We start from the raw sequence: 23223 nt of genomic DNA, 5'->3' as shown, positions 1-23223 counted from the left end.
TAATAAATAGTGCTGGTAAATAGAAAGGACATGAAGAGTTATATATTCTTCAAACTAATCAAATTTGGAATTACTGAACATTAGGAATTCCCAGCTAGATATTGAGATATTAATACACATAAATTTCATCTATTGGGATCTCTCCTAAAAGGAGAGACTTCCTTTTTCTTTTTCTTTTTTTTTTTTTTTTTTGAGGTTTATATTGTTTTACTTCTGAATGCTTCTTTACAATTTAACCTTTTTAAAACCATGATTTGTGGGGCGCCTGGGTGGCTCAATCGGTTAAGCGTCCAACTTCGGCTCAGGTCATGATCTCGCGGTCCGTGAGTTCCAGCCCCGCGTCAGGCTCTGTGCTGACAGCTCAGAGCCTGGAGCCTGTTTCGGATTCTGTGTCTCCCTCTTTCTGCCCCTCCCCCATTCATGCTCTGTCTCTCTCTGTCTCAAAAATAAATAAACGTTAAAAAAAAAATTAAAAAAAAAAACCATGATTTGTATCATTTAATGAAAAACCATTTTTTAAATTTAAATTCAAGTTAGTTAAAATGCAGTGTAGTCTTGGCTTCAGGAGTAGAACCCAGTAATTCGGGGTGCCTGGGGGGCTCAGTTGGTTGGGTGTCCAGCTTTAGCTCAGGTCATGATCTCATGGTTTGTGAGTTCTAGCCCCGCATCAGGCTCTGTGCTGACAGTTTGGAGCCTAGAGCCTGCTTCAGATTCTGTGTCTCCCTCTCTCTCTGCCCCAACCTCCCCAACCCTCAAAAAAAAAAAAAAAATGCATTTAAGAGGGGAAAAAAAAAGGAGCCTGGGGATTCATCTCTTACATATGACACCCAGTGCTCAGAAACTTCTTACTAGTCATGGCTCCGGAGGCAAAGGAAACAAAAGCAAAAGTGAACTCTTGGGAACTCATCAAGACAAAAAGCTTCTGCACAGCGAAGGAAACAATATTTTTCCTTTTTTTTTTTTTTTTAAGTAGGCTCCACACCTAGCATGGAGCCCAACATGGGGCTTGAACTCATGACCCTGAGATCAACACCTGAGCTGAGATCAAAAGTCAGAGACATTCAACTGACTGAGCCACACAAGCGCCCCTACAAGTGGAGAATTCTAATGACAGAAAAGACTTTATGCAGGGAGGTTTCTTCTTATCATAAAACACTAGAAATCCCTTTACGACCAGCCATAGGGAGATTGCTAAATAAATGCCAGTTTATTCATCCAATATAATCAGCAAGATGATAATTATGCAAATTAGAATGCTTATAATAGTAAAAAAAAGGACAAAATCTGATGCATAGTAAGATTACAACTATGAAAAATATGTACAGAAGAATAAACTGTATCTGTTAGGGTGGTGATATGATCAATGTCTTATTTCTATTTTCTCTATTTTTAATTTTTTTAGTGGAAATGCATATTTGGAAATTATGACAGTGGAAGTCCCAAGATCGTTCCCTCTCCAAAGTGGTTTGGGCCTTTGTGACTTAGCAAAGGTACCTTTAATCTATGGGGACTTAAAGTTTTGGAGAGTTGTTGTGTCCCAAGGAGTGCTTCTCCGTTAACCAGCCACGCCTCCAGCACTAAGCCACCTGCCTTGATGAAACTGAGATTCAGAGAGTCTAAGGAATCCAGTTATGTTGTGTCTTTTCCCCACTTCTGTTTCTATGGTTCTTTTTATCTGCTACAAAGGAACAGCAGTCATTTGATTCCACTGTTGTCCCAAAGAAGCAGAACTTGGCAATAGCACTGAAACCCCTCCTCCTCCGGTTGTCATACCCAGGACTTTCATTACACTGGGAGCATCAGAAGTCCAAGTGGTTTCCTAGAGATGCGTTCAACCGAACGGCAGCCGCGTCACTCATTATTCCACCACCTGGGAACCCAAAGCAGTCCTACTTCCCACGGCATTGGTGTGAACATGCTACATTAAAGCATGTTAAGGGGACTGGGGACCATCCCCTATGGGACGGCAATGCGTTAACTCACCCCGCAGCCCTTCCCTCCTGAAGACTCTCGGTTCAGCTGTGTACTTCCCATGGCCTTGGCCCTACCGTCTGCACTGCTCTTCTCTCATTAATGAGGAGTAGCCATCATTTGTTAATTACAATGATACTAACTACTCTACCATTCAGGGCATACAGAACGGCCAAATGAAAAAGAAAGGCGGAGGGGGGGAGCCCCACAATCTTAAAGCATGTCGGTGCAATCATCTGCTTTGGGTGATTTTTTGGTATCCTGTGTTTTTCTACATTTATCCAAGATTCAGGTCAAATACCCTATGTCCTTGAACCGTATGCTGCTGAAACCTTTCTGTCTGTAGATTACATTGTTGAATGTACATTTCATCAGGCCAATTCTAACCCGGGGGGAAGGGGGCAGGCAAGACTCCTTCACCACCGCATATTGTTGCGTATAAAAATCAAGCCTTGGGAGGAGCATGGCCAAAGAAAAGGATTTATTGATACAAGATTAACCTTGGAGTCACTTCGCTGTTTCATTTCTACAAGTAAATCATCTTTTTTGCAGTTGTAAGGCAGGTCATTGCTTCGTGGGTTTCTGTGTTTCTGACTAAGCATAACTTAACAGCCTTTCATCTGGATGTTTATTCATCTTACTGGAACAGCTTTCAGTCCTTTTTAAAAATTAATTTGACTTTAATGCCTAGTTATTTAGGACTCCCCTGGGCCAGGATGAAATCACGCTGGGGGAATTTTGATTTGACAAATGGCCATTGTGCGGGAGCCTTTGATCCTCAACCATGTGTTAACTGGCTGCCTACCCCTTGCTTTGAGGGAGCTTAAAGCCAGATCAAAATCTGCTCACCCCCAAGGTGTGATCACTGGTGGACACTGGGAGAACTGGGGCACTTCCCAGCATCCTTAGGTCACTGCCGCCTTGTAGTTTGGTCTGAAGCCCTCTGAGTGGTCACCACTCTATCCCTTGTAAGGTTAGAAGAAGGTGGGACCCTCCCACCAGCCAGTGAGGATTGGTCTCTATTGTCAGGGGGCGGGCCGGGGGGGGGGGGGGAGCTTTGAGCCCTTCCAAACATTTATCTACCTGGAGAAATGGGGTGTCAGCAGGAGGAAAGAGAAAAAAAAGGATGAATTTTGCTTAGAGCCTTAGAGAACCCATTCTTCTGGTATTGAGCGGTATAGAAAGCCCTTTGTTCCCTAAAGTAGGAATTCTTATTCCTGGTTTTCCAGTCTCTGAGGCCTGCTCAGTTTTTCCAGGCTTTCCAAAATTATGAAGAAAAGTATATTTTAATTCACTTGCATTAAAAAAAAAAAAAAACATACTAAGTACGGTGATTATGGTTAGAAAGATGGAGAAGCACGCAGGCAATTTGCTAGAGGTCACCGGAAATTGCTGCCCTCGTGGTCAGATGCCAGAGGTCTAAAATTAAAATGAGGGTCTGCAAAGCAAAAGAACAAGTGTAGATTTGCATCCTGCCCTTGGTAAAGATTGTTCAGAAACGTTTAGACTCAACTAGCAGATTCTAAATGTCGCCCTTCCCCGGGAGGCAGGCACTGTCTCACTGCGCAATCTCCTTCTCGCACTTGCAGACGGGGAGCTCTCCATATCCAATGAAGAGGATTCCCTGGAAAACGGACAGTCCCTGAGCTCCAGCCAGCTGTCTCTGCCTGCCCTGTCCGAAATGGAGCCGGTCCCGATGCCCAGGGATCCCTGCTCATACGAGGTGCTCCAACCTTCAGACATCATGGATGGGACAGGTAAGGCCCTTGGTAGAGTTGCAGAACAGGTCCCCAGCATGTGGCGTTAGGGGCCTGTAGCCTGGCCGGACTTGGGGTTCTTTTTGAGCCACCTTGAGCATAAGAATCTCCTGGAGATGAGGACAAAACGGCCCCATCAGGACATATGTACACTTACTGTCCGTCCTATGGTTTTTCAAAACCTTTTTTGTAATCTTAATCCCTCCCCAAAAGACATCCCCTTTGTGATACGGAGGATTTAAAACGTCAGTGGTTTGTTTCTAACACTCGTTTCCGTTAAGCTCAGCGAAGGAATCCTATACTTGGGCACGGTTCCTACCTAGGTCACGTTTGTAAAGCCCTAGCACGACCTTTAATCCCAGGCTCAGTATACAGCCCAGCTACTGACTGTATTACCATACACAGTCAATGTGTTAATTGGCTATTCAATTGTATGCAATTGACTGGTTAACTCGCATGCTGCTGACAGATGATGTTTGGTACCATTGACTGTCACTCGTTCTGTGGTCCAAAGCCCTCTGAGTGGTCAGTACCTCCTCCCTGAGAAGGTTTGCAGAAGGTGAGACCCTCCCGGCAGCTAGTGAGGACTGTTCTCAGGAGGCGAGCCTGGCGGAGGGACCTCTTGGAATCTCCGGAGTGTGGCTACGAAGGCCATATCCTTTTTCCACAGCACAGGCGAAGTCTGCCATCAGCACAGCTCCGATGGGAGCAAGAGAGAGCTGGTGTCCCAGAGTCCACGCCAGGCTTCACCTTGGGACCTGCTGAGTCATGGCTCCATCGGTGTGTCCGATGCTGACAATAATGGCGTCCCTTGCGAGAGGGGGACAACCGGGGGCTTGTGAGGGTCACTTGCAGGGCTTTGATGCGGCAGGGGACACTGAGTCACATTCCCCCCAGGCTGAGGAGAGCTTTCCAACTGTAGCAGTGATTGTGTCTCTGATCCAGCCTTCCTGGTGACATGGGAATCACACAGAGTTGACTGTTACAGGGCAATCTGTCATCTCACTGAAATCAGAGTTTTGGTCTCACTGGCCAGGCTGCCATCACGGGATGAAGGCCCCGTGCTAACCCCCCGGGGCAGCTCTTAACTGGAGCCAGTCGGGGTCTCCCGTGGCGGAAAGGAAGAGTGACGCCCGATGCGGAGCAAAGAGAAAGAGGGAAAACCAAGTAAGAAGGCCACAGTTCTGGCAAGTGAGAGGAGAGAGGAAGCGGGGAGACAGAAAGGCGTTCCCTTGGTGCAGTCTCTGCCTCATCGAGGTTCAGGGGAGCCCCTAAAACTGCAAGGTGCCTACAAGGCTCCGGAGTCGGGGGGAACAGCCACCCCAGGCCTGTGGGGACGCCTGGCCTGGCGTCAGCCTCTAGGCTGTCTTCGTTCCTTGGCGTCCCACACGCCGGGAGACCCAGTGGGCAAAAACCAGACCCCAGCATCGACTCTCTCTCTTCCTCCCAGCAGAGGGCAGACAGGCCCAAAGGAAGATGCCAGCCTTGGTTTGGTTCATTCAGATGGGGCTCTTTGTCCCTGGTCCGCTGCACCTGCCATCTGTTGATTGTGGCTGTGGCCCCATGAGTCACACTTCAGAGCACTCACAGAATTTGTGGCATAAACGCCCAGATGGAAGCGGTGAAGCTTAGGATAGTTCTGAGAAAATGTCCTCTGGCTTCCCCTCCCGCCCTCCTGCCTCTGCCTTTCTGCCTTTGCCTCCCCGATGTGTCCCTCCACCCACCCCACCCCCTCGCTTTACCCTTCAACTCTCCGCCCGTACGTGACAACGTGGAACGGGTGCTCTGCTGTGTTGGTCACCCACGTCCCTGTCCTGTGTGCCCCCGCCGGCCCCACCTGCGCTGCGTTTGTGTAATGTCACCTGTGTGTCATGTGGTTGTCCCCTCAGTGTCTGAAGAGAGTCCCTCTGCCAGTGAGTCTGGAGCCCTCCTGTCCCAAGATCCTTCAGCCAAACCAGTGCTGCTACTGCCCCCCAAAAAACCTGCTGCTTTCTCTGGAGACCATGAGGAGACCCCAGTGAAGCAGCTGTCCCTTCTCAAGCAGCCCCCCGCCCTGCCTCCCAAACCCAGTGCCAGGATTGCCAACCACATAACAGGTGAGTCAAGATGTCTTCTGGAAGCGTCCAGCCCTGCCTTCCCTTCATGGGATGATCTCTCGCGCTCTCTCTCTTCTTATCTGAGGCCCGTTGCGCCTCTTCGGTGAGGTTGCTCTGTGGGGCGTTCGGGTGTTTCCACGTCCACGCGGTCACGACCTGGGTTTGTGTGTTTCCGTCAAGAAGCATTCGACGTGCACCCTGCCGGCCATATGCCAAGAGCCTTCGTCATGTGTACCTGTGAATATGTGCGTTGGTATTTGTGTGACTGATTCACGATTATGTGCCCGTCGAGGTGAATTAGCCTCAATGTCAAAATCTTGGCAAAGACGAAGCGCAGTACCTCGTTCCCTTCATAATGAGTTTGCCAAAGCTTTCAATTTTTTTTGTCTCTAAATTATTGATCTGAAGCCCAGCCTATTTCCTTTATTAAAATTCATGCCTGTATTGTTTGTTCTGTTAAACAAAAACAAAAAAAGGCAATCTACAAAGTATGGTGGGAAGTACTCTTCCAAGAAGAATGCGTTCGGGAACGTTGTCCTAAGATGCTTTTTATATATTCATGTTTAAAGTGTTGGTGAATGTCCCCCCAGTTACTAAATTGGGCATCACAGGATGTGCTAGTGATTGGGCATCTAGTAAGGACTGCATTGCACATGAACGTGAATGGGATACTGCTTTCTGATTTAAAGTTGCGGCTTTTAAATTAAAGAGTAAAGATTTCAGGGGGTTGTTCCTCCAGCCTGGACAGTAATGCCAACCTGATCGGCTGCCTTTTTGCGATGAGTCTGGTGTTTTTCAAAATAGTTTCTGATTGATCTCTGTACATTTTTGTGAGATGTGATGGGGATGGAGGTAGGGAAGAATAGTCACCTGGTTTACACTAGAAAAGCTGATTGTCTAAGAAAAATCGGTGCCGTTAAGAAAAATCCTGCCGTTGCAGGAATTCTGCAAGAGAAGTATGCCTAGACCCCGTGCTTCCTAACTCCTAGTCCAGGAAATGAAGGCTATTTCTGTGATAGAAAGGTGTCGAGTCCCAATTAAACACAGGGTTGAGTCAGACTACTCTATCAACGTACTAAGTCAGATGTTTGTGGTTTCAAAGAGCAGATTTCCATTTAAAGGAACCATTCCATTCAATACCTCAGTAACACCTTAGCCCAGTGTCCCAAAAGGTAAATGCATAGAAACCCACAAAGGAGAAGGTACCCTCATAAGCTCCCCCCCGAGAGAGAACCACTGTCCATTCATCTGTCTGTCTAATAAAAACCAAATGCCTGCTCTACATCATCTCTTATCATCAGCTTTTTACACATGGCATGATCTCTTGTGAACTGGTTGTCCTGTTCGTAAATACTCCACAATATGGTGTCGTTAGCTGCTCGGCGTGCAGTGGGATTTGCTTGTCCGGCCCTCATGGGCTCTCCCATCATCTGTTGTAAAAATCACAGCAGTGAACATCCTCAGCAGCATACATAGCTTTATAAGCACCCGAATTTCTCCTGATTTATTTCTAGAATTAGAATTACTGATTCTAAATCTAGAAGTCAGTGGTGTGGCTCTTAAGAGCTAGCAGCTTTTGAAGGTTTTGATGCCAAATTTCCCTGAAGATTAAATATGGCAAAATAAACTCCTGCCTATAGTTCCTATTTATTCACCACACTTCTAGGTGGAACATTGTGCTAGGTATCAAAGCAGATGCAAGTGAATGAAAGTTTAGTGGATCTGTATGTACACACGTGTATGTGTGTGTATGGACACACACACACACACACAATAGGGTGCTGAAATAACTACTGTCAGGAGTATCCTTTGGAGTTCAATGTGATCTGAGAAAAGGGCATAGAAAGGCTGAAGCTTGAGCTGACCCTTCAAGCATGAAGGGCATTTATAGAGAATGAGGCGAGAACATTCCAGAGAAAAAAGGCCCTGGTCAGAGACCCAGAGATGGCAAGTGCTTCGGGTCTGTGATGAGGTGGCCAAGCTGGGGCAGAGGGTCCTTCTCAGGACGTATTGAGAAAGGGCTCCCTAGGTAAGGCATATGAGCATTTAGATTTTGTTCCCCCTGGCAGTGGAAAGCCTTTGGAGGTTTTTGAGCAGGGGAGAGATGTGACAGTGATTCGCCTTTAGAAAGCCTTCCTGGGTCACCGTGTAGAATGAACAGGAGAAAGTTGAAAGCCTAAAAAGGCCAGCCCTGTGCCTCGTTCTCCGGCATCACTAGTTGAATTCGACTGAGTAATTTGAACCAGCGAGACTATGGAAAAAGCTGTTCTTGTTTCTGAAATTGAGCTCACAAGCACTTGGCCGATCACAGCAGGAGGAGAGAGAACAGCGGGTAAGACATTTTAAAAGAAGAATTGACAGCTTCTTAACCAGCAACAGCCTCTAATTTATTTAGTTATCTGATTAATGAAGGCACCCTTCATTCATTCACAGCTTCAGCCATGAGCGGTGAACTTGGGTGGCTTGATATCCGCAGGACTCTTGATCTATGAGCCACTGAAGATATCTGAAATTAGCCCAATCTCTCTGGCTTCCCGCATCCCTTCCCAAGGAGAGAGGACTCATCTACTCTCTATAAACCTCCCCTCCGCATAGCTAGGATCAAATGGATAAAAATACTTAAGGGCTAATAATCCTTACCGCGTTGTATCTGGTAGCTTCTTAAATATGAGGCAGACAAGACAGGTGGAGATGCTTGTGGGCTGGAAGCCTGGTGCTGGCCTTTTGGGCTTAAACTCAAGCAGACATGCTTAATTTTTGTAAGTGAACAATCAGTCATAATGAATCTGCATCACCATGAGGCAGCTACATTAACCCTGTTCTGTTACTAATTACTCTAGAGACATCTGGGCTATATCAGAAGGAATTAATAAACCAGGAATGATAGAACTCTAAACTGAGACTTAGAAGTGGTAGCATGTTCTTACTGTCTGTTGCTCTGTTGACATTCTTGAAAGGCAACGCAGGACAGCTTGAAAGACACCAAGCATGATTAATAGAGAGCGACAGTGGTTAATGGCCCGGTAGGATACTAGAGGAGGAAGCATGAGCCTGACCTGGAGCTGCTTCCAAGTATACGATCAGACAAAGACGAGCAGAAACATCTCTCCTTTGTCATTTGCTTGCTTCGACTTCATCTGGAAAACCATTATAAACTTGGAGACTTTCTCATGAGTTTTCTCAGTTCTCCAGCAAGCAGAGAGAGCCTTTTTGCTCTCCCAGACTGTCTTCTTCCATCATCATCTTCTTCCTTCTTATCTTCTCCAACAGCAGCGTGCACAGTGGCTTGTAAGACAGGGGCACCAGATTCCTTTCCATTCTGGAAGCACAGTGCGTAGCAGAGCTGGTTGCATAAGGCATATGATCTGAAATGAGTGAGCCTCAAATGCATCCTTCTTGGAATGATGGCGAGCCCCAGAGGAAAAGGGTCGATTGAGGCAAAAACAAACAAACAACAACAACAACAACAACAACAACAACAAAACCCACTGCTGTCTCCTATGTTTCTAAGTCTTCATCAATCATCTCTCTAACCATCCTGGCTCCAGGAGTCAGATATGAAACACTGCATGAATAATTCATGACTCTGCATAAGGTACCTGTGATTAGGTACCCCCGTAGGTGCCATTTGTGTGAAGCATAATCAACTAATGTAAGAGCTGGACTTCACAGTCAGGCATTCACACTTGGGTGATAAAAATGGCAGCTGCCATTTTTTGAGAACTTGATGACATACCATTTAGTGCTGTGGAGTCGATACTGTGATCATTATTCTCTCTTTTTCCTGGGGGAGGAAAATGAAATTCGATTAAGTTGAAGGACTCAGTCATGGTTACATAGGTACTAAGTGCCAGAGATGGACTCAACCCACTTTGTTTTACTCTGGAGTTCTTACTTCCAACCACGAGTTTCTACCGCACTAAGCTACCTATTCTTAAAATGCAAAATAAGAGAATCATGAGCTTCCTTTGCACGTTTTTGCCTTGTGTGTTTCCGCCTGTTTAAGAAAATTGGCTTCTTTATTTGCATAACTCAAAGACAAAAATGTATCCAGTCTTTCAAACGTAAGTCATACTCTCAAGGCACTGGATTATAAAGCGGAGGACCCAAATGCATGCAGTTGGGTTGGGTTTAGAAGAACGTGCTAGAAGCAGACAGTCCATAAGAATCAAGAACGGTGCAAATGGCACGGGAGCATTTGGCCACAATTGGAGACTGGCAATTTGGCAAAGAAAGGGAGGCATTGCTGATCCTTAAAAAGAAGTCCTTCTGCTAACGTGAACCTGCCCAGGCTTCTTTGCATTGTCTTTAGACCCTGAAATACAAGGAAACTTCTGGTGGTTGATGGCCAGTTTCAACATTCTGAAGGTTTTGCAACTGCAGATGTACCTGGCAGGTGACCTCCGTGCCTTGTGGTATTCCTCAGCTTTATACTCGTCTAATGAGAATCTTCTATCCAGAGCTTGTCACCCCAAAACCAACATTCCTGTCTTAGCTGTCTCTCTAGTTTTGTGGACACTGTCCATGGCGGACTCTTCTGCAATCACATCCTCATGGTGATTTTGTTGTTCCTCCCTGGCTGTCTCATCCTCTGTCCCCATTTCTCTCCAGCACCCCACCCCACCCCACATCCTACTCTCCAGCCCTACAAAATCATATACTTTTGCTTCTATCCTTGCCTCCCCTCCCTGCCTTCTACTCTGAAGGCACAAGAAGAGTTGTGAATGGATCCCTGTGACCTTGAACCTCATCTCTGCCTTAAATGGAAAATATCAACTGTAACCCAGAAGCCTCAGAAAGAGGTTTAAGGTTCATTCTCTTGATAGCTGATACCGTGAGGCATGGGAAATACACCCAATATACTCTTGGTTTCCCTTTCTTAAAATGTAGAAATTCCTCCCTGGTGCCTGTGAGGACTTCCTATTAATAAAAACATTTTTTAAACGGTGCTTTCTGCTCTGACCTCTGTGATCAGCATGAAGATTACAGCGAAACACTTTTCTTTTTTATGTAGCACCGTTAGGTTAGAGATTTAATTCACTTGGCACTTTTTTTCTTTTTGAAGTGAAAACATAATGTAAAATTTACCTTCTTGGGGCACCCAGGTGGCTCAGTCAGTTAAGCGTCCAACTCTTGATTTCGGCTCAGGTCACGATCTCACGGTTTGTGAGTTCGAGCCCCGCTTTGGACTCTGTACTGACAGCTCAGAGCCTGCTTGGGATGTTCTCCCTCTCCCTCTCTCTCTCTGTTGCCCCCTCCTCCCCCCACCTTGTGCTCTCTCCCTCTCTCCCAAAGTAAACAAATAAACTTAAAAAAAAGTACCTTCTTAACAGTTTGTAGGTATGCAACTCGGTAATGTTAACTGTATTCACAGTGTTGGGCGGCAGATTTCCCGAACTTCTTCATCTTGTGAAATTCAAACTCTGTACCTGTGAAACAACTCCCCTTTTTCTCTCCTCCCCGCTTAGCCCCTGATGACTGCCATTTTACTTCTTGTCTCTCTGAGTCGGAGCTACCTTCTAAAAGTGGAATCAGACGGTGCTTGCCTTTTTGTTAGAGGCTTATTTCACTTTGCATAATGTCCTCAAGGTTCATCCGTGCTGCAGCACGTGATCAGATGTCCTTCCTTCGTAAGGCTGAATGCCACGTGCGTTTTGAGCACCCACCATGTGCCTGGTGTTCTTCCACCCTTAATTTAATTTATGAGCAGTGTTCCCTCATCAGCTGTCGGGGTCGTAGGCAGTTAGAAGCTACAGAAGGTGTTTAGTACGAAGACGTGATGGCATGGTACTAAAGAAATTCAAACAGCAAGAGACGGACACCTTTGGAAAGACTCAGAAAAAGCAGGATAGCATCATCAGGGAGGGGGTATTTAAAACAGGCCTTAAAGATGAGTACAGTTTTGCCGGGTAGGGATAGGAAAGGAGGTCTTGGTAAATGAAGTAACGTACACAGAGGCACCTACGTCTGAGGCATAATATGTTCGAGAAATAGGGCGCCTGGGTGGTTCAGTCGGTTGAGCGTCTGACTCTTGGTTTCGGCTCAGGTCACGATCTCCCTGTTCGCGGGATGGCGCCCTGTGTCCAGCTCTGTGCTGACGGTGCACAGCCCGCTTGGGATTCCCTCTCTCCCTCTCTCTGCCCCTCCCCTGCTTGTGCTCTCAAAATAAATTAAAAAAAAAAAAAAAAAAAAAGGCAAATAGCCCAGCGTGGCAAGAGTGCAGGCTTCTTGTAGTGAAGCCAAGATCAGGCCAGAAGTGGGTCGAAGGGAAGCTGTGGAAAGCCTCAAATGCCATGATGAAGGATTTAACTTTGGAGGACAAAGTGGGGCACGTTTTGTGGGCATTTAGCGGCGATTGCTTGATTTCAACCAAACCTGTCTCTTCGATGTTCTCCTGGATTCGATGGACGATAATGCTGCGGGATGGATTCACAGCTGGATGCACACATGAAGGCGGGAGATGGCCATCGTCAACCTGAAATTGCGAAAGGCCCCCAGCGGCTGCCCCTGCTGGTTCTTCCTCTTGAACACTGGTTCAGGGTCCAGGGGGAAGTCTGAGAGTGGGGCTGTAGTCGGGCTCGTTCCCCGCCGCGTCCTCGGCTAGCACCAAGCATCCCCAGGACAGGAGGGCTTGTGAGGGAGAGAGCCGCCTGTAGCTGAGGCCTTGAAGGAGAAGCTGGATGACCATTTGCCCACAAGTTCATAGCAGGATACTTGTTCTTGGGCTCTGGGTGGTGCCGTAAACCAAATCTGATATTCGTGCTTCGATAGTGCCTGAAGGAACCGTGATACCTACATGGACAAGTGAAAGAACATGACAGCCATCCATCAGTCAAACTTGGGGTCCAGACCTGGGTGCCATAGAGCACGCTGGGAGTTTCAAGGGAAAATGGGGAGGCCCTGGTAGACCACCGACTGCGGGTAGGTAGACCAGCCACCCCCATCACTGTAAATGCAAGAAATCAGAGTGTGACCGCCCCCCCCCAAAATGAATCCATATCATGCCTCAGGTAGATGCAGGGCTGGGGAGGAAGTGCAGCCATCCGTAGGTTGCCTTTATAATACCTAGGGATCTAGCTTGAACGTATTTGTACCTTCTCCGTGAATGTTCTGCCCCTTCCTAGCTCCCTAGGGTCTATGCAGTATTTCATTTTATGCGAGCTCAGTGAACGACTTCGAAACATCATAGATCTTCCCCTTGGTTCCAGGGTTCTGAGATCAGATGAGCATATTTGTGCTTGCTTTCATGCCTTTGTGATTTTGAGACTTTGGTCGGACCCTCCCAGCTTTTGCCGGGATGGTCACAAATAGCAGTCTTCCCGGGAGGGACTGTCAGACCCATCTCTGGAACCTTCTCATTTCCCTTTGTGCCTGTCTTGCAGAAGGCTTATTAGGTTCCACAGCTCAGTTATCAGTTGAATGGTGCTCTCCTCCCCCGGTCTCCCTAGGGGCAACAGGGCTCACCTGCATTGCTGCAAAAACAAACAGGATAATGTGCTTTTGTACAGATGATTTATAATTTCCCCCAAACCGCTGATCTCGTCAACAGGTGTTTGTTGTCGTGATTTATGGGACACCTACAATTCTAACTCCTTAAGAGCAGTTTGCTGGCAATGAATCGTGTAATTTCACTTTGAAAAAAATTGAATTTAATTTTTTTAATGTTTATTTACCTTTGAGAGAGAGACAGAGAGAGAGAGAGAGAGAGAGAGAGCAGGAGGGAAGGGGCAGAGAGAGAGAGGGGAGACACAGAATCGGAAGCAGGCTCCAGGCTCCGAGCTGTCGGCACAGAGCCCGATGCGGGGCTCGAACGCACGAACTACGAGATCATGACCTGAGCTGAAGTCAGACACTTAACTGACTGAGCCGCCCAGGCGCCCCTAAAAAAATCTAATTTAATTGCATGCCCTACAAAGGTGGCCGGTGACCCAGCTGTGACCCCCACCCACTGCCCAGCATCTCCATCTCAGTGATGCATGTCCCTCCCTCCTTGTTGTCATCTGCCGTCCGGATGGTCTTTGGAAGGGGACAAATTTTAAAACAAAATGCTTTGTTGTAGAAAGTGACTCAGAAACAGAGTCAGGTGCTGGTGATGTGTATGCTATAATGGCCCTCAGTGTTAGGATTCTGGAAGGTCTCAGGACATCTTTGGCACGAGCATCAGGTGTTTATGGTCGTGTCTGTGTGCTGGCCGGCTTGGGGGAGAGCAAGCCAGGCTTAGGGCATTTAACACAAGTCACTTCTCTGTTACTCGCTTCCCGTCACACCATCCCTCTTACCACAAGGAGTCGGGAGACCCGTTTTGCCTTTCCAGGCATCTGAGCAACGAAAAAGGCCTGGCAGCCTAAGAATCCCTAGGATGGTCTGAAGGAATTGACGGAACTCATCTGAGCACCTTTGTCTCAGCGTTGGAGCCAGAGGGAGTCTGATTCTGGGCTCTGTAATTCTGGATTCTCATTTAAATTCTAAGTACTCTTTCTAGAGGCTCTTTATGTTCTTGGGTGGAGTGTCTGTGTCTATAAAAGGAGATCAAAGACTCTGACCCGCTGAAACCAGGTGGCAAATGACCGAGCAACCGTTACCCCACCTCTGTCCACGCAGACGCTAAGAGCTACTCTCACGGACAAGCGCTCTAACGCGTCCTCGGTTATAAATGGGCTTCTCCAGCAGGTGTTAATAAAAAAGTGAGGAGAGAGGCTCGGGCTGTGTTCCTTTAGCCCAGACTGGTTCTGTTAGACACTCCGGTCCTGTGGCGTAAGAATGGACTGCAGAAGTCACCTGGGGTTTTCATTTCCTTGTCTGAAGTCGTAAGCCAGGGCAGTGTCGTGTTTGGAAATACAGCCTTCTTTTATGGCTCCGTGACACCCACAGTTGGAGTTTATTTTCCTTGCTCTCTGGAACTGGTTGATTTTGCTTTTTGCACTCCATCAGCATAGACAGGTTTATGAATATACTGCATCTCCATCAGTCGGGCTGCAGAGGACTCATCCATTTCGAAGGCAGCAAGCAGAGAGCTCCGTGCGTGCCCCAGCATCACCAGCCACAATCATCATTATAAATGCAGGAGCTAGAGTGGGTCCTCTGGCAACCCATAAACACCATGCATCCCATGGATGCAAAGTATTTTATTCAGCGAGGTGCTATCGAGGTAAAGGAGACCTTCTTGATCCCTGGATTTTTGGAGGTCAAGAGTCTGAATTCCACCCCCACCCCCATACACACACACACAAGGATTTGCTATCCTTCCCAGCTGCTGAACCACAGAGAGTCTGGATTCTGTCATTCCAGGTTCTGGGTTCTTTCCTGCCAGCCCTCAATGCCGATGCAGGGCAGCGCGTCTCAGGACAGCACCCTGAACCCCGATGGCTGTGCCTTTTTTTTCTTCCCGCACCGCTTTGCCGCAAGCCCGGAAGGTTGCCGGGACGGTCCTTCCGAAGCTCTCGTTCCCGTTATTTGGTTCACTTGCAGCTGGGTTTTCGCCTACTGACTTAGAACCACCACACGTCAAGCCACCACACTCCCCGTTGCTGTCTTGGCTTCTCGCTTCCCACACCAGCCGGGCAGCATCAGGCCGAGCGGGACTCTCTCCCAGGGTTCAGCAAGTGCCCTGCAAGTAATGGGACAGAGGTATACGGCGGTCCGCAGATCACAGAGTGTGTCCGCCTCGTCCGACCCTCGCGGCAACCTGTGGGGAGAGGCAGAGAATGTATTGCTTTTTCAGAACCAACGAAGCCTGTATTTGGTGAACTCGTTTTACAGATCAAGGACTCAGCTGCAGAGATTTTACACTCAGGCCCTCTGCTCACTGTTCAGGGACTTTGTAAAGTTATAGAAAGCTATTTTTAAAAGTTGTAAAAAATTATAAAAAGGTGCCCTTTGGAAGAATGAATTCACAGAAGGCGGCCCCTTCCTCTGGGGGTGACTGCCCTTCCCACGACAGGCCTCAGGCTGGATTTCAGCCCGCTGGTCCCCGTGAAGAAGCTGGGTAGACATTAAGGCGGGTTATGCTCCCTTTGTATAGATGAGCAAACTGAGGCTCAGGAAGGCTAACGTCTCAGGCAAAGTGACAGAGCTTCTTGGTCTTGGACCTGGGATTAAACTTCAGCTCTGCTGAGACCTGGGTGATTTCGCAGCCCTGCAAGAGAAGCCTCCCACCGCCCCTGCTCAGCGCTCCGAGAGCAGGTGCAGGAGCAAAATGGCCCCCAGGGGGCCCTGCGCGGGTCCCATTTTGCACGAGGGAGCAGCCTCTTCGCAAAACGGTGGCTCTTAGAAGATAGCCTATCGGAGTTGTCGGGTGCAGAGTCCCCCGGGGACTTTGTCAAGACGCAGATTCTATTCAGAAGGCCTGGGAATCTGCGTGTCCGACTCACTCCCAAGAGTCACTGCCTCTGCCGGTCCACGGACCGCCCCCCCTTTGATTAGCAGAGCCTTCGCATAGGAGACCCTGGTCATTAAGTTCTACCTTTTCCCGCTGCTCCGAAGACGTGACGAGAAGGAAAACCAACAGATGTTTATGGAGCACCTGCTATGCCCTGGGCCCAGTTCCTGTCCCTGGCCAGGTGAGGAAACAGCCACACCGAGCAGGATACAAGCAATGCGTCACTTGTCATATCTCCTGCAAGTAAAAATCGGCAACAAGTCAAGAAAAATGCAATGGACTGAACTGACTCTGTAGGAGAGGCCGTGACAAAGGGAAATACAGGACCCATGAGAGCCTAGTGATGGCACCTTAACCAACCTTGGGGGGAATAGATGAGCCCCTGAGGAAGCAGTTCTATAATGAAGACAATGATAGCGACCAGATTCATAGCTACTATTCATTACCGAGTACCAGGCACCGTGCTGCCCCGGGTACAAACTGATATTATGTAATTGGCTCAAGAAGCCTATGACCTACTAATTCCTCCCCATTTCACAGATTGGAAAACTGAAACAGAGCTGGATGAGTGTTTGATTTGACAGTTTATCTTCTGTGTTTAGCATGACGAATGCTGGAAGTGATTTAATGCCTCTGGGGGCTCTTTCTCAGGGTGGTCTCGACCGAGGTCACTGTGATCCGGGAGCTTCTCTGCAAAGCAGACTCCTGGACCCCACTGTAAACGTGCTGAATCTGAATCTGCAAGGGGGGCCCAGGAACCTGCCTCTCCCATACCTGCCTACTGAAGTGGGTGACATCACTGCCTTGAGAAATTGGCCTCTTGGGAAGAAACCATGAAGTCATGCAGGACGTCCCCAATCCATTCATCTCCGTCTGTCATCCTTGTCACAAAAATGCCAGTGGCTCATTAAACAGAAATGAATACTGGGTATACGGCTCTTCATTTGTTTAATAACTGCACACAGAAGCACACAGAGGGCGTATCACAATCAGCAAGAAGGAGGCAAGAGGGATCTCATGCACTGAATCAACTCGGTAGGAAAAGCGAGACATCTGATTAAGTATTTATTGCTTGAGACAAAATTTTGAAGATAGGCTCTTTAGGCAAACTTGTCTGAAATGTCCTTAAAGCATTCTAAAGCAAATAAAAGAGAAAAATTCACCCAGAAGCATATAGGAAATCTTTTCATCCCCGAGATGCTCAATGATAAGTGATTTTTATAAAGAGACAATTAAATGGGAAGTGCCATTAGACAAATCCGTTTAAAGACAAGTCCCTTAATTGCAGATGTTAGATTTAGGCACAGCTACTGGTGAGGTGAGTGGATCTCCGATAGTTTAGCTTTCAGTACTTTGGTCTCCTGCAGATTGGTCTTTTACTCTTTGTATGTTGGGGGCATAGAAATAGAACCTGGAGACCATGCCGCGGACCGGCCCAGGGGCCGGATGGACCCGATGCATCGTATCCCTGCCTCGGGCAGCACTGTGCTTCAAGCGGTTCGGCACCCTCAAATCAGTGGTTCTCCCCGATTCTTTCCTCTCACTCCCTGACTGGGGAGCACCTGGGAAGCAGCTAAACTCCAAACCCCTGGCTCAGAGATTCTCATTCAGCAGGTCAGAGGTGAAGCTTAGGGACCGCTTCAGTGGTGGGACCGCTGCAGGTGGTCCAAGACCTCTGCTTAAGAATGAGCACCCTTTTGTGTTTCGTTTTCAGAGAACAAGGCAGGAGTAAGAAGTTGAGGGGTTTTCAAACATGGCTTGTAAAAAGTACACAGCGGGGCGCCCCGCACCCCGATAGAATCCCTGAGAAGGGCAGGCGGGTCGGCATCGGTATGAGGGTGACGCGCCCCTGGGGTTGAGGACCATGAGGCTGCAGGAGCCTGGGCTTCCCCACGCTCTGCTCTGGGCATCCCGTGGGGACAGCAGTAGCACATGTGGGAAGAGCCATCCAAATGCAGCTGGCCTTGACCAGTACAGAATCAGGCGGAATTAAATGGGGGGTGCTGGCCATCAGGGCCGCGGGAGTTCGGGGCAGGAGAGGCCGCAACGGGGGACGTTGGGTCTTCAGTTGTGCTTTGAAGGGTGAATGCAATTTTGATCATCCCGCAGGAGCTGGGAGGGTGTTTTCGGGGGGCAGGTGTGACAAAAGCCCTGACTGAGGGTGAGCATGGTTCCTGAGAAATTCAGTGTGGAAACTTGGCCTGGCCAGGGAGCTGTAGGGCAGGAGGCACCGGCTGGGCTAGGCTGGGCTGGGCTGGATGACACGTAGCACTGACCGGGGCAGGGAGTCCTCATGGGACCTCCGGCATGACACGTGCTGTAGGGAGATGCCCCTATGGGGTGCAGGTGGGTTGCTGCTATCCACCCAGTAAGAGGAGTTGAGGCCCCAGACTGGTGCAGTGGCCAAGGGGGCGGAGAACACAGAAGTTTGCAGGGGACAGAAAGATAAAGCCATAGACAGACACTCAGAATGGCAGACGCCGTGCAGCTGGCTCCAGATCTGTTATGAGCAGTGATGTGGTATTAAGATGTCGTAAAGATAGACAAACAGGCACTGAAACTTACTGAAGATCCAGGCTGCCTAGGCCCTCCTCACTTGTCTACCATGTTGGAGAAAGATGGGAATGGCAGAGCGAATTCACTGAAAGCTGATCATTCCAGCTGATTTTACCCTTTTTCCCAATCTCCTCTCTTTATATCAGGTCTACGGAGCTAAAAATTATCTTAAATAATTCATTTTCATTTGCCACACCTATTTAATTTATGACCGTGTACAGTAAAACAACCGGAAAGGACATGCAGGAAAAGAGAAGGGGTCCCCTGGGACCCCAGCATCTCCTTTCTTGAGCAATGAAAGTAACCATGTTCGCTAGTTCGGTCATTACTTCCTTACCCGTTCTGACAGAATTCCTGGTGTTCCCTTGGCCATTTTCCTAGTGAAGAAACCAAGGAAGCTTTGCTGGAGTCGTGGTGACGGGAAGTCGTGTGGTAGAGTGTGTGCGGGACATTATAGGTTACAGAGATGGGTAGAACTCAAGGTAATCACTGTTCCTTCCCAGGTAGACCATTCCATGCTGCCTTTCTGGCTCTGCATCCTCCTGCCCAAGCGAGTGAGCACCTAGCTGCTGCCTTAGATCTGCAAAGGAAGGAAGGACAGGCTAAGAGTTCTTGGGTAGAAACCCTTAACACTTCCGTACACGTTGCATTTGCTAGGTTTGTGTGAAGGCTTCCAAGAGTCAAGGGAGTGGACCCTTCGGTAGCAGGAGCTGGACAGAGGGGGGTGAGTTCCTACATCTCAGCCACTTTGCGGTGAGCACCATTGGTCATGCTCCTGAACGTGGTTACCTTGTGTCCTGTGCTTGGGGGCTGGTGGCAAACAGGGTGAGCCTTTGTGGAGGAGCACGAGGGAACCATGGTCATGATTGGCTGCCATTTTGGCATTGGGGAGCAATCTTTTCTCAGGCCTCCTGGAATTGCTAGGTTTCCTCGTATCTCAGCTCTAGGATCCACGGTTTAGCGTCCATACGGCTGCGTGATCCTGAAATTTTTATCCACCTTACGCTCCCATTTTTCCCATCCCGAGAGTATCTATTTCTGGGGAAGGTGAGAACTCATCCCACAGCAGAGCCTCGTAGCATCAGCCTGTTCTAGAAACATGTTGTGAGCCACTCGCTCTGTGAGCTGGGCACCGTGCAAGATGCTAAGCATAGAATGACAAGTTATCCGAGGTCCTTGTTCTCCAGGAGAGGAGACAGCTATCTAAGCAGGAAGTGCTGTTGGGTATCTTCAGACTCCGGTGCCGTCGTCTGTAAAAGTGAGATGCTGTGTGTCTATGCCAGAGGCTCCTTGTGAGGACTGAAATGAAAAGCACTTAGAACAGTATCTGGCACATGGTAAGCATGGGGTAAGGGGCGGCTAGAGTTATTTCTGTCATCATGATGCCACTGTTGCCGTTAGCACTGACACCTACCTCGTGCCCAAGGTAGGTCTGCCGGGTGCAGAATGGAAGGAGGGAGGTAAGGACCCAGGAAGGTTCTTCAGGGCAGGTCATTTTTGAGCTGGATCTTGAAGAGAGAGGAGGAATTGACCAAGAAGACAAAACAGAGAGGAATGTTCCAAACTGAGAGAAAGTGGAGAAGGCCCAGGGGTGTGCAGACATCAGCTAGTTTGGGGAACGCAGTGGTTCTGGAGGGCAGGGGAGGCCTTGCATGCACACCTTGGGTTTCTCTGTGACATAGGAGTAGCATCGTGCTGAGCAACGGGAGCCTTGAGGAGACCAGGGAAGATCGTGACAGCCCCATGTGGAGGATGTGAGGGACAAAGGCCACCCTGTGCGATTTAGGGGAGGGTGGACACTGAATTTGGGGGCCAGCAAATAGGTAAAATCCACAGGAGAGAAACAGTAGGAGATTCTGATCTACAGTCTTTCAGATATGGTAGGAGAGGCGGGGTTTTTTTTAATGTTTATTTATTTTTTGAGAGAGACAGAGCGTGAGCAGGGGAGGGGCAGAGAGAAAGGGAGACACAGAATCCAAATCCAAAGCAGGCTCCAGGCTCTGAGCTGTCAGCACAGAGCCCGACGCAGGGCTCAAACTCACAAACTGTGAGATCATGCCCTGAACTGAAGTCGGACGCTTAACCAACTGAGCCACCCGGGCGCCCCGGAGAGGCTGTGTTTAACAGGAGAACCAGAGTAGGCTTCAGGAGGGAAAGTGTGAGCATAGAGAGATGACTTAAACATCTAAACACAGACCATGGGAGCCATGGATGATGTGCCAGGAAGGTGGGCTCTATTTCTATCTCTGGGGTTTAAACAAAGGAGTCACATCAGGTTGGTGCCCTCAGGATGTCACTTTGGCAGAACTGTGGGGGTTAAACTATGGAAGGCCACACGGGAAGCAGACAGATACTTGGAGAAAAATCTAAGTCCCCAGAACCCTGCAGTGCCCCCTGATGTGGATTCCAGCTGTCAAGTTCAGAGAGCTCTGTCTGCATCACACACATGCCGTACGGCCTTCCCCCTCCCCACCATCTTGCTCTTATTGGCTAGGCTTCTCCCAGGCCCACCCACAGCCCACAAGACCCAACCATGCCCCCCACCGGTGCTAGATCATGTCCCGGAATTTGCAAGGTCATCCCAAAGATGCCCCAAGGGCTGGTCTGTCCCGAAGCTCCCCTAAGTTTAGAGCATCTCTGGGAAGCTTCAGAGACATTGTCGTGGAACCAAGGAGTGTTGGGTGTGTGCACCTTCCACCGGGGCCCAGGAATGGGTAGTGGAGCCTCTCTACAGTTTGAACAGCCCAACTGTGGATGCCACATGAGTGGGCCAACGAGCCCAGCCACCATGCTCAGACTTCATGGAGGTCAAGTGTGGAGGTGAAGAGATGAGCTAAATAGCCCACAGACCGTGGAAGCCTTGCCTCCCCGTGGGGGCACCTGAGCCCTAGGACCACGAATCCTCCTAAAGCATCATCCCCAGGTTCCAGATGAGGGAATTAAGGCTAGCAGTACTGATGCTGCTTGTGGAGGGACATGCCATTAATGGACTTGAACCTAGGGCTGGCTTCTAGAGGATATTATGCTAAGTGAAATTGGTCAGAGAAAGACAAATACCCTATGACTTCACTCCTAGGAGGACTTGAAGAGATAAAACAGATGAACATAAGGGAAGGGAAGCAAAACTAATATCAAAACAGGGAGGGGGACAAAACACAGGAGACCCTTAAATACAGAGAACAAACAGAGGGTTGCGGGAGGGGTGGTGGGAGGGGGGATGGGCTAAATGGGCAAGGGGCACTAAGGAATCTACTCCTGAAATCATTGCTTCACTCTATGCTAATCAACTTGGATGTAAGGTGTAAATTGAAGAAGAAGAAGAAGAAGAAGAAGAAGAAGAAGAAGAATTAAAAAGAAAGTGCCAGCTGAAAAGGATTATGTTCACATGACAGTGGTAAAATTGTAGACACCACGGCATTTCCTAGAGCAGGTCTGGTTAAAGTTCCAGGGGTTTCTGTGATCACATAGAGCGCATTCACTTCCCCTTCCTGCTGCTGGTGAGCCTAATACTTAGCCTGATGGCCGTGTGACCCACACGGCTAATCCCTGGGTCCCTGAGCTCCCTCGAGGCGGGAAACCAGAGCGGGTGGGTGCTTGGTGGGGGCACCAACCCTGCTGGTGTCTTCAGTGGGGGCCCGCGTCCGTGCCCACAGTCCCAAGGTGGGTACGAGTGGTGTTCTAGGTCTCTTCCCCCCCCCCCCCCCACAGAACTCACGTGTGCCTCTCGCCCTCCTTGTGCTGCAGATCCTGGCGCCCCTGTGAAATTGCCTTGTCTGCCAGTGAAACTGTCCCCTCCGCTACCTCCAAAGAAAGTCATGATCTGTATGCCTGTAGGGGGGCCAGACCTCTCCCTGGCGTCCTACGCGGCCCAGAAGAGCGGCCAGCAGAGCGGGGCCCAGCACCACCACACGGTCCTGCCGTCCCAGATCCAGCACCAGCTGCAGTACGGCAGCCTCGGGCCGCACCTGCCCTCCACCACCGGCTCCCTCCCCATGCACCCCTCCGGCTGCAGGATGATAGAGGAGCTGAACAAAACGCTGGCCATGACCATGCAGAGGCTGGAAAGGTAACTGGTGGGGGACGGGAGGGGGGGCAGGGGGGGTGGGCGTGGCCGTGTAAGGTGGTCGGGGATCTGACCATGACTGAGGAACATCAAGACCAGGGTAAGGGCTCATTCTCACTTGGGGTGGGGGGCGGGGGGCGGGGGGGAGTTTGAAAGTAAAACCAGACCAAAAACCGAATGTCAAGGGAAGTATGGAAGAAAAAAAAAAATGTCGCCTGTTGCCAAACTATAGAACAGTCACATTTATCGGAAAGGAGAAGTGGGACATCTGGATGGCTCAGTCGGTTGAGCATCTGACTCTTGATTTCGGCTCGGGTCATGATCCCAGGGTTGTAAGATCAAGCCCCACGTTGGACTCTGTGCTGACAGTGTGCAGCCTGCTTGGGATTCTCTCTCTCTCTC

General features: G+C 49.0%; 1 protein-coding gene across 1 annotated transcript in view; it reads left to right on the top strand.

Annotated features, from left to right (window-relative positions):
* PHACTR1 (phosphatase and actin regulator 1) overlaps window positions 1-23223 on the top strand; it is a 272533-nt gene that overhangs the window by 180742 nt on the left and 68568 nt on the right. Inside the window, exons 4-6 of the mRNA XM_049655030.1 lie at window positions 3561-3728; window positions 5618-5824; window positions 22503-22824. Coding sequence (XP_049510987.1) covers window positions 3561-3728; window positions 5618-5824; window positions 22503-22824 — 697 coding nt within the window. The remainder of the gene's footprint in view (window positions 1-3560; window positions 3729-5617; window positions 5825-22502; window positions 22825-23223) is intronic.

This window comes from Panthera uncia (genome assembly GCF_023721935.1).
Source record: "Panthera uncia isolate 11264 chromosome B2 unlocalized genomic scaffold, Puncia_PCG_1.0 HiC_scaffold_25, whole genome shotgun sequence".
Classification (NCBI taxonomy): Eukaryota; Metazoa; Chordata; class Mammalia; order Carnivora; family Felidae; genus Panthera; species Panthera uncia.
This window is presented reverse-complemented; position numbering and strand designations above follow the sequence as displayed.